At 39.9% G+C, this 12,280-nt stretch overlaps 1 protein-coding gene across 1 annotated transcript in view; it reads right to left on the minus strand.

Annotated features, from left to right (window-relative positions):
- The window catches only part of CNTNAP2 (contactin associated protein 2), a 1,195,621-nt gene that overhangs the window by 654,412 nt on the left and 528,929 nt on the right, over nucleotides 1–12,280 (minus strand). Inside the window, exon 4 of the mRNA XM_064443813.1 lies at nucleotides 9,767–9,914. Coding sequence (XP_064299883.1) covers nucleotides 9,767–9,914 — 148 coding nt within the window. The remainder of the gene's footprint in view (nucleotides 1–9,766; nucleotides 9,915–12,280) is intronic.

Below are 12,280 nucleotides of genomic sequence, written 5' to 3' on the forward strand. Positions count from 1 at the left end.
CATTTCTTGCCACAAGTACTCAGTAAGGCAGCTAGGAAAGATGCCCTCCTAGACTTGTTGTTATTTGTGAATAGAGAAGGACTCATGGGAGATGTAATGGTAGGTGGCTGTCTTGGCTGCAGTGGTCATGCGATGGTTGAGTTTTTGGTGTAATTAGAAAAAAGGTCAGCAGAGTTGCTATGCTGGATTTCAAGAGAGCAAACTTTATGCTACTCAGGGAGCTACTTATCAGTGTCCCCCGGGAATCTGCTTTTCAGGGCTCAGGGGTCCACGAGTGCTGGTCAGTTTTTAAAAACCACTTTTTAAAAGGACAGGAGCAGGCAATCCTGTTGTGTCAGAAGTCAAGCAAGCAGGGCAGAAGACCAGCTTGGCTGGACATGGAACCCCTCTTGGAACTCAGGAGGAAAAAGAAATGTGTGATCTCTGGAAGCAAGGTCAGGCTTCTCAGGAAGGTTACAGAGCCATGGTTTCCAGAAGGCCAAAGGCTCAAAAAGGCTTTTTTAAGTACGTTAATAGGAAGAGGAGGTCTAAGGAAAATATTGGACTGATGGCCACCTAACAAATAGGGATGATGAAGAAGCAGAGGCATTCAGTGCTTCTTTTTTTGCCTCAGTCTTTATTAATACTGATAGACCTTGGGCTGCCCAGTCCTGTGAGTCAGAGAGCTATGAGTGTGGGAACAGAGACATTCCATTTGTGGATGCTAAAATTGTAAGGGACCAGCTGTCCTAGCTGATTCATCACAAGTCCATGGGGCCTGATGGGATTCATCCCAGAGTGCTGAAGGGGCTAGCAGATCTACCACTGGTCTTTGGAGCCTGGGGAGGTCCCCACTGACTAGAAGCTAGCCAGAATTGTTCTGGTTAACAAGATGGGCACGAGTAAAGTACAAACCTATTAGTCTATCCTCTGTAGCTGGAAAAATCATGGAGAAGATAATACTGCTATTGAAGGACGTTTAAAGGACACCACAGTCATCAGGCCGAGTCAACATGGGTTCACAAAGAGAAAGTCTAACTAATTTGGTATCCTTCTACAATGCAGTAATGATGAAAGGATGGTAGTAGATGTAGTTTTTCCTTTGGTACTGTCCCTCACAGAAATCTTCTGGACAAGGAGTGGATCTGTGAGATGAGCAGGCACATGGTGCAGTGGGCATTAAAAGTGCTCTTGTGCCTGCCCAGTGCTTGTATTGCATGCAGGGGGAGCTCAAAAAGTGGCAGCTGCTGGTGGTGCAGCAAGACTGGAGCCCTTCCAAGCACAGGCTGTTTTGCACAAGCAAAGGGAAGCCCTATGGAAATGGAGCCAAGGGAAGAGCAGAGTTCGCTCCCGCTCCAAGCTTGCAATGGACAAGAGAGCCAGAGAGAGCCAGGGCACGAGTGGTGCCTTGGAGGTGCAAGAGCAGCAGGCAAGAACCAGGCAAAAAGGGTCCAGAGGAGCCCTGACAAGGGGCTGTGCTCAGTGCTACAGAGGACAAGACACAACCCCTGGGAGACACCCTGGGGCCTGCCCTGGGAGTCTGGGAAGCTTCCTACCCGTGGACACGGGGCACCAGCCCCACCCGCCAGCCCTCTGTGCAGCATCCTTTGAAGAAAGGCTTTTGGGGTCCACCCTATAAAAATATTATTATGAATAATTAAAATTGGTTATTTCCTGTCAGCAATGTTGACCTTTAATATATGCAGTTTCATATCAGAGAACGCTAATGTTACCTTTGGCAGAGGAAAGAAGAGTTTACTCATAGCAAGACATCATTTGCTATTTTGCTTAACATAAAAATATGAAAATAATCCTCTTCACCTAAACTTTAGGGAAAGAGTAGAATAAATTGAACTAAGCCTGGAAATAACCGCATCCTTAATATATATTTTATTCCAGACATGCAGGAAAACAAATACCAGTGAGGCCCTTCAGGCTCCAAATCAATGGCACAGAACCAAGACCTATAGTTAGAAAACTGCCAAAGTTTTTTGTTTCATGAGAAAAAAACCACCTGATTTGTTAAGCGAATGAGTCATCACAGACAAATGGATCAATCACCACTTACAGAAATGCAAGAAAATAATGCTGGGCAAAACCATCTCAAGCATTCATTCAGGCAAAAAACATTAAAGGCAAGACTATTGTGATTAGACTAGCTTTTGACTGTATTTACCTGAATGCTACCACCCTTACTTTCTAAAAAAGCATACTATAACTTGACTTCTGTTTTCTACTTTTTAGATGTTTATGTATCCAAAGGATACTTTTTAAATCTCCATCCTCCTATGAACTGATTACAGACCACTGGAAGACTCTTTCTGTGGGGTGTGTGGGCAACTACTGAAAAACCTATTAGAAAATGTTAGTCTGTTCTTTTCTACAGGACAGGAGCCAGACCTGACTTCAATAAACCTTAATCAAAATCTGCAAGATTTTATTATATTTGGCCATAGATTCTGTTTGTTTAGCAGGGACAAGTTTTTCTCTAATCCACACACACTAAAAAAAGACATAGAAGAACTTTTTCAAACAAACCAGCCACACACATCCTTCTAAGGGAAATGCTGCATGATTTAAAAAATGTTAAAGTGTAATTGAAAACTGCCTGAGAATACAGTTGAACAAGCTGTGAGGCGTGTATTCATACAAAATATACTTGTTCGTCTCTGATTATACTTTCATTGCCAGCTAACAAATGAACCTGTAAAGAATACACACTGTTGCAGTTCTCAAAGCTGTGGTGCTTGAGAATATCTACCAGTAACCTCATTACAACTAAAAATGGAAAAATAATTGATTTTTCAGTTTGCTGCCAGCTTGAAAAAGTTGAGAGAATAAAATTTCATGTTGCATCAGTTTCATGAAAAGGTAAAGAATAAAACATAAAGATATGTACTTAGTATTTTTTTTAACAAACTCATTTATGTGAAATCTTCCTGAAGTATTAAATTTGGAAAAAAGTAAAGAGTTAAAACTTAAACAATAAGGTATATGGAAAGATTTTTTTCTGTTTCAGACTGAATCTTCTGATTATAGAAGTAAGCTTTTTAATGCACTACACAAATGCTAAATCTTCCCTTTATATTTTTAAAATGCAGTAAATAGATGTTTTAAATTTTAAGTAGTGCCTACTAACAAAACAGACCCATATTGTTAGTGGTAACAACCAAAGGTAGTAATGGACTGTAGCCTGTTCTCACTCCTTTTCATGCCAAAATATATGAACATATATGTAGGAACAATCACAAACGTCCTTCTGGAGAGGACATGGAGGAAAACAATCTGTACTGAGAATGCCTATAAAGATGGCGTTTTTGGTCTTAAATTGCAAAATTACTGTTTAAAGACACTGTGTCTTGAGAGTACACAAAGGATAAGAGGTATCCATTTCAACGACCCTTAAGGAAATAAAATAACCTCCTGCATGTCAAAAAGCTAGAAAGTATGCTAGCAAAGAAGGAAGCTTACAAATAGAGCACATATTAAAACAGATCTTTAAAAGCTTGCAAAGAAAAAGTTCAACAGTTGATTTCCTTTACTCTCCATAGTTTACATGTATTTGGCCATGCACCTTTAATGTCAGGAAGAACATATCAACGTATGTTTGTAGCTGCTGAGCTGTGAAGATGATGGCTAAAAATCAAACACATTGACCTAAGTAGGTATAGAACTACCCAGTATAAAAATAGTGAAAATTAAGAGAAAATGAGAAAAAAGGTTGGATGTTTAGCAGAACTCCCATCCACTGTCACAAGCAACGTGACCCAGTTCACAGGGACCTCTGTTAAATGATTGTTTCACGTCTGTGTTTTTTCCACCACATTAAAATCCCTCTAATTTCAAAGCACTGTTACTTACAGTGGTTTACTGAAATTGCTAGGAATATGATAACATTATTTCATAGAATATACACTTCAAAAGAGTTCTTCCTTTCTGTCAGTTATATTTTTATGCAGTTCTACCACTTAGATGGTCAGAAAAGTCTGACCAGAAAACTTAGTGGCACGTTTATTTTAAGTAATATAATATCATAGGAAGGGGTATAGGAAGGGACTTGTTTATGCAGATTACTGGACTAAATTAGTATCTTCACCATTTAGGTAGATATTCATATAGGTACCAGAAGTGTAACAGCAGAAACATGTATGCATACATTTATACACATGTAGAGCTGTATTTTATTCAGCACAGGGTATTCCAATAGCAATCATGGCACTTCAGTGGTCTTTGGCTCATACTTTTTTTTTTCAAGTGCTATGTTTGTGAAACAACATTTCCAGGGTATACTACTGAATCTGGCCAAGAGAAACTTGATCAGATTCCACAACAGGGAAGAAATAGCGGCTTTCTCATCTACCTTAAATAGTCCCTTTGATGTTTGGATGCAATAGATGATTCTGGACAGGATGGAGGCCTCTCATTAAATGTGTATGACAGCCATGTGAGACAGCAAATGAGAGATGGATAGTTATTTAGGACCAATAGCATGAAACCAAGCAACTTTCAAATAAGTACCACAGAAAATTTCCTATCAATGAGGACAGCTGAATGTGGAATTAACCACAAAAGGAAGCAATGGCTTAAGTCAAAGTCACTGCAGGCAGACTGGATTAACTACACCAAGGATGATTCAGAAGACCTATTCAGCTCATACTTTTCAGCACTTCAATACTTTCTAATCACTTCTTGCAAACATTTACTTGGCTGATTCCTTAAAAGCATTTTTGCACCTCGTTTCAATTCTTGTAACTTGTTTCCATGACCAAGGAAGGTTTTGTTCACTTTACTATCTGTAGGGTAGATGTTCCCCATACAGACATTCATTATTTCATAAAGCCCTAAGGACTGTGGTTACTATTTTTCCTTCTTTTCCCTCCCTCCCTAAAAAAATCAGTCACCTATCAGGAAACTGAAACAGTAAAGTTTGAGATACCACAATACAAGTAGGACAGCTAATAACTGCAATGGACAGATCTGCAAACACAGCTCAGGTAACATTTGGTCTGTTCCACTGCTTTCTAAGAGCAAACAGAGCTGGTCAATGCATGGAAACAGTTCAGTTTGCAGCTATTCATGGAGCTTTATCATTGTTCCTGCTACCTACATGCCTTGTGTATATGGAGTATTTGCATGACTTTCTGCTATCTCAAGTGATTTTTCAAGTGTATCCTACACTTCAGAAGTGAATCATTCAGAATCTGAACATACACAAGTCTATGGGACCTGATGAGATGCATCCCAGAGAGATGCAGAGAACTGGCTGATGTAGTTGTCAAGCCACTCCCCATAGTATTTGAAAAGTCATGGCAGTCAGGTGAAGTCCCTGGTGACTGGAAGAAGGGAAACAGTGTGCCCATCTTTAAAAAGGCTAGAACGGAGGATCTGGGGAACTACTAACCTGTCAGTCTCACCTCTGTGCCTGGGAAGATCATGGAAGAGATCCTCCTAGAAACTACGCTAAGGCACATGGGGGACAGGGAGGTGATTCTAAGACAGCCAGCAGGGCTTCACCAAGGGCAAGTCTTGTCTCACCAACCTAGTGGCTTTCTGTGATGGAGCGACTGCATCAGTGGACAAGGGAAGAGAAATGGATGTTATCTATCTGGGCTTCTCTAAGGCCTTTGACACGGTCCCCCCCAGCATCCTGGGGGGATATATGGATTTGATGAGTGGACTGCTCGGTGGATAAGGAACTGTTTGGATAGTCACATCCAGAGGGTAGCGGTCAATGGCTTGATGTCCAGATGGAGGCCAGTGACAAGTGGTGTCCTCAGGGGTCCATACTGGGACCAGTGCTGTTTAATATTTTCATCAATGACATAGTGGGATCGAGTGCACCCTCAGCGAGTTTGCAGATGACACCCAGAGGGACCTAGACAAGCTGCAGTGGTGGGTCTGTCAGAACCTCATGATGTTTAACAAGGCCAAGTGCAAGGTCCTGCACATGGGTCAGGGCAACTCCCAATATCAATACAGGCTGGTGGATGAAGAGATTGAGAGCAGCTGTGTGGAGAAGGACTTGGGGGTACTGGTGGATGAAAAGCTGGACATGAGCCAACCACAAATACTTGCGGGCCAGAAGGCCAACTGTATCCCAGGCTGCATCAAAAGGATGCTCAGCAGGTTGGGGGAGGTGATTTTGCACCTCTGCTCTGCTGAGACCCCACCTGGAGTACTGAATCAAGCTCTGGAGCCCTCAGCACAAGAATGACAAGGACCTGTTGGAGCGGGTCCAGAGGAGGGCCACAGAAATGATCAAGGATTGGAGCAGCTCTCCTACAAGGACAGGCTGAGAGAGTTGGGGTTGTTCAGCCTGGAGAAGAGAAGGCTGCAGGGAGACTTTATTGCAGCCTTTTAGTACTTAAAGGGGGACTGCAGGAAGGATGGAGGCAATCTCTTTAGCAAGGCTTATTGTCACAGGACAAGGGATAATGGTTTTAAAGTAAAGGAGAGTAGATTTAGGCTGGATATAAGGAAAAATTTGTTTACAATGAGGGTGGTGAAGCACTGGAACAGGGTGCCCAGAGAGGTGGTAGATGCCCCATTCCTAGAGACATTCAAGGTTAGGCTGGACGGGGCTCTGAGCAACCTGATCTAGTTGAAGATGTCTCTGCTCACTGCTGGGAGGTTGGACTAGATGATCTCTAAAGGTCCCTTCCGACCCAAAGCATTAAGCAAGTTATTTACCTGATTTAAATACTTTTTTTTAATAAGTCACAGTCCATTTTGCCCTCTGGAGAATGAAAATCTTTTCTAAATTCAATGTTACTATTTATTCACAGATAAAAAGACAATGTTCATTCTGAATCTTCTTGTAGAGTGAGGCCCTAATTCCTCTTTTGGTGATTTCTGTGAGCTCTTCTGTTAAAAGGCAGCCCCACAAATCTCATCCACACAAAATACAAAGGTGCAGTTTCAAATATAGCCCAGATTTCAACCTTAAAGCAAAACAGATCAAAACTGAAAGAAGAATTTGTAATGGTATGAAAATCTCCAGGGAACAGATGTGAGTGCTAATCCCCCTCTGGAAATCACACTTTTTTTAAAACATTAATTTGCTGTGTGAGGAAGAACATGGATTTCCCTTCCGCTACAAAAAAATTAAATGTGTGTCTTATACGCATACCCAAACAACATAGGAACCAGAAAATATGGCAATTAATGAACTGAGTTTTGAATAAGCAGTTCAGTACGAGGAAGTATTTTTCTGTGCAAGGAAAAAGTTTTCATAGTCACTAAATGTACAGCTTCCCAATTAAACTCTCCTTGCCCTGTGATAAAATACCCAATTCTTACATCTGAAAACGTGCTCTCTAAAATATCTAAATAAAGTATATATCCAATATGAATCTATAAACTTAAAGAAAAATTATGATTGCACTATATTGGGCAGCCTTTTTATTTAGATTATATGTCCAAAATTTGGGGCAGATTTAACTAGAAGCCTATCTTTTAATCAGGGTTTGAAAATTACTGATTATCTAAATGGCCAGTTCCTTCAACAACAGCATGATTAATCTGAAAATCACACTGGTTAATGACAGTGCTTATATTTATATGCACAGTTATGCACTTCTAATCATAAGGCTAAAAACTTTGCCTCTGCCAAAGGACATGTTGACATGGAACAACATAGCATTATAAACCTGGCTTCAAATGACACATTTGAAAATAGGTTGGGAATTCATACATACTAATCCCTTGCTTTAGTAGTCATACCAAAGGGCTGCCTTCCTCTCTCTTAACTCAGTGAATTTTTAGTTTTTCTTCTCAACTACTGTGCTGCTATACCGATAGCATTTTAGAGGCAGCCCAATTCCTGCCTGTAAAAACCACACTGCATTTTAGGTGGGTTTTTGCAAGAGAAGTCCCTATGCACATAAAAATGTAAAATACTATTACTAATGTTATAAAAAAACTCAAGAATTTTTGAAATACCTTCTAATATGAACAGAACAACAATACCTGCTAATTAAAATTACAAAGTTATGTTTGGCCACCTCAGTTCTTCTGTGAAGATAGATTTTATCAGTATTTTCATAGTTCCAAACATTATCTCCTTGGCAGATGCTTTTATTCTCTTCCACAGTGTGTCAAGCAAGCAACTTTCTATTGAATAACTGAAATCATTTTGTCAACAAGCTGTGTTTTACTTTTTCTCACATTCCTTTAAGCCTCTAAAAGCATCCTGTCATGCACTTACAGTAGTTTGTCTATCCATTTCATAAAAAAAAGTATATTACTTTTACCCATAAATATGTCAGCAAATATCATGGGGTTTATTGTTTGATTCTGCTACTTTTTTTTCTGTTAAAGAGAGCCATATTTTACAGTAAACAAGATATTGGTTTCTAGTATCAAACACCTGGATCTGCATTTATTGTGCAAGTAAGGAGGTATACTTAAAAGTAAGTATTTATCATGCTGCAAAATTAACCACACTGTACTGTTTGGTATACTTAACACAGCAGATCAAACATTTTAGCAGTATGATGGTAAAAACTTGTTTATTAAGAGCCATGTACTGAATAATCACAGTGGTAAGTAAACCTTCAGAAGCTCAGTTTCTCTTTGATTAAAGATCAACTTTGAAGTAACCCACCATTCCTTATATAACATATATGCTGTTATCTTTTTACAAATGTCTAACACTCATGTGTGCCCTCAGCACAGCAGCACCAGCACTGCAGTGAGTCTGAACTGGTTTCTCAACTGAGTTACTGCAGCTGATGGTAAATTCTCTGTGGTTTAATATACATTTTTATAATAGAGCTTTAATCCATTGCACACGAATAGGGAAAATAGTTCCAAAACTCTATTCTTCATGGTTCTTATTGGTGCTAAATGAAAGTATATTGCCTTTTGACTATCTATCCAAATCAAAACCACAGCTGAAATCACAAGGTGTTTTTCTGTTTTGCTAGTTAGGATGGCAGAGGGCTGCCATATGCCTTCAGTTACTCAGTGAAGTTGATGGATGAGACTTCCACGCATGTGCTCCTTACCCTATTCTAACACCTGGTTATTAAAAGACAAATCTCAAATAGCTCCTTCCAGCCAAAATATCAACAAAGCTAGGCTACTGCATAAAAATATGCGGTTAGAAAGAGGACATCAGAGACTTTCTGCACGTTTGTAAACTTTCTTTAAGTTCTGGCTGGATTGAATTCAAGGAAGAGCATTTAGAAACTACCCTTGCTTTGCTTAAAACATGATCAGTACTGCTTTTAATTGTAGAAGCATTTGTACCATTCATCCACCAGATTTCAAAAGAAATTATAAAGTCATAATCAAAAACTAAAGGAAAAACCTCTGGAAAACTTGTCACACATTTAGACAATCCAAGCTACTCTGACATAATTCTTATGTATTTGCTTAAATTCTATCTCTAGTATCAGACAATGAATTATGTGCTTTTTCCCAGTTGTTCCCCTCAAGTTCCAACATGACATTTCTCTGAATACTATCTTTTCTTCAGCTGGCCCATTCAAGCTTATATAACAGTAAAAGTCATCTGCAAAAGAAACCACGAAGATCAAAGAAGTAACTTCAAAGCACTATCGTGAATTCCAATGTTGCATCTTCCAGAGAAGAACAAACTAGCAATTCAGAGTTAAGGTTATAATAAATATTTAATGAAGCCCTGGGCAATACAATTAGCAATCCTGGAACATCTTATCTATCAAAGCAAAAAGTCCTTGAGATTCATATATAATCTGAGATCCAAACCTGGTTTTTATTTGGGGGGGTGGGGAGGGGGAAGGATTATAATGGAAAAACTTACAATAGGAGCAGCCGTAAACTTCAATTCTTAACCCAATTTGGCCTTCTCCATTCCAATCCAAAGGAACTATCCGTACATAACGAGCAATAACTGGATGCTGTAAATCATGTCGGACCACACTATCAGAGTTTGTATTTCCAGGAAATGCCTGAGGGAAAGAAGAAGAAAAAGCAAATTACTTTATTACATCTATCTCACGTGCTCTAAAGGTTCTGTTCTGAAGGAAAATATTAGGTAGTGAAGTCCTCTGAGTGTCTACGTTACACTGAAGTTTGGTTTAAACATTTCTTTGATAGTGCTCAAATGAACGGTTGATTTACAAAGTTTCACAAAAATACAAAAACACTAGCATTGAGACCTCTTCATCCACAACAGATACATTGACATCATGGAACACTTGCTGCTAGGTTAGAAAGTAATCAATTTTGCATCACTAATATATTACTCAGTTATTAACGTGTTAACAACAGTGTCCAACCCAGAGTGGTTTTTCTGGGGAAAATACTCGGCCTTTATCAGTAAGATTAAACACACCAGTCGTTTTCCTATAAATACAAACACTGAAACAACTTGATTCCTACAACAGACGTGGACACCTTAAATTTCTCAAATTTATAAGAATTTAAACATCTTCCTTTACATTTGACATATTACCCTCTGGAAAGTCAGTGTCCAGTTTCTTTCATAAGCATAGCTGTCACCCACAGCACAGCCTATTTTTGGTTAATACAACTTTGGAAGGCAGAAAAGGACACAAGAGGTCTCGAGGGAGTCTGAAAATCAGTGAATTTAATATTTAGCATTTGGTTTGTAGCTTTGTACCTATTGGTAAAATATTTTATAGCATCAAGCTTAAAAGTAAACAATATCTATTAGTTAACGTAAAAAAATAGTTCTCCTTTGCTTGACTTCTTCCTCACAGGGATGCACCAATCTTGAGCTTGGAGGAAGTGCTCCCTTGAATATTTACCAGCTCTTTTGGATGCCCCCTTCCTTCTACAGCGCTAACCCATGGGATTCCTCCAAGCAGATCTTTGAAGAGGCCAAAGTTGGCTCTCCTGAAGACCAGGGCTGTAATCCTACTTGTTGTCCTGCTTCTACCATGCAGGATCCTGAACTCCACCATCTCATGGACACTGCAAACAAGGGTACCCTGAGCCCTCACATCCTCAACCAAACCTTCTTTGTTTATGGTCCAGCAGCACATCTTGTCTTGTTGGCTCCACCACCTGTGTCAAAAAGTTACCCCTGATGCTCTGCAAGAACCTCCTGGATTGTGTGCGCCTTGCTGTGTTTCTTTTCCAGCATATATCAGGGTGATTGAAGTCCCCCATGAGAACCAGGGCCTGCAATTTTGAGGCTACTTCCAGCTGCCTGTAGAAGGCCTCATCGACTTCCTCTTCCTGATCAGGTGGCCTGTAGCAAACACCCACAACAGTGTCACCCATATTTGCCTACCCCTTGATTTCTACCCACAAGCTCTCAATTCGTTCTTCCTCCACCCCTAGGCAGAGCTCGATATATTTCAATTGCCCCCTCACATAAAGAGCAACTCCCCCACCTCGCCTTGCTGAAAAGTATGTAGCCATCCATTACAGCATTCCAGTTGTGCTTGCTATCCCACCATGTCTCTGTAATTGCAATGAGATCGTGGCCCTGTGACCACACACAGATCTCTAGTTTCTCCTGTCTATTCCCCATGCTGTGTGCGTTGGTGTACAGGCATTTTAGGGAGGTACTTGAGCACACAGGTTTCCCTGGAGGGGTGCACAAGGACCTGCTAGGGCCATACACACCCTTGAGGTGCCTGGTCCTGATTGTTATCTCATGAGGCAGCTAAGGCGCCTTTGTCACTGCTCTAGTTGGCCTGGCTTATTCCCCTGTTGGATGTGATGGCATTAGCATTGCCAATTTGGACTGCAAAATATAGTCAGCAAAATTTGAAAGAGATTAAATTTAAGTCGGCCCTTTGCATGGAGATGTAGCAATACCTAATCACATGCCCAGATACTACTTATCCCTAAAGGATATCTTAGATGTATAATTATTTTCTACAGCGTACAGTAGATCTAGGTGGTGGTAAATGTAAGGAAGATCCACAGGATCCTTTTCTTGATGGACTCCAAAAATTATGACATATATTAATGGTTACATTCAGCTTAATTTTTCTGTACTGCAGCTATTAAGGTGCTAAATGATGATGATGGCACCCCTCACCTCATAGCTGAGCTTGTAAGATACATTAATTAATGTATATGAAGCATGTACATATTCGAGTGGTAAGTGTTTATAAGGAAATCAGCAGTTCTGTCTTCTGAGCTGAACACAAGACAATAAACAACAAAAGAAAGCACACACTGAATGACGACAAAAAATCCTATTGAACAGCTGCCTAATCTCTTAGTCTTGTTTTAGGAATCACAGAACTTCATAGGGGAAATAAAGAATTTGATACTTTAAAAATATATTTTAGTGAGCCTGCAAGGTAATGCTTCATATTTCAAGAGCAATTTC

This window comes from Phalacrocorax carbo, chromosome 2 (assembly GCF_963921805.1).
Source record: "Phalacrocorax carbo chromosome 2, bPhaCar2.1, whole genome shotgun sequence".
NCBI lineage: Eukaryota > Metazoa > Chordata > Aves > Suliformes > Phalacrocoracidae > Phalacrocorax > Phalacrocorax carbo.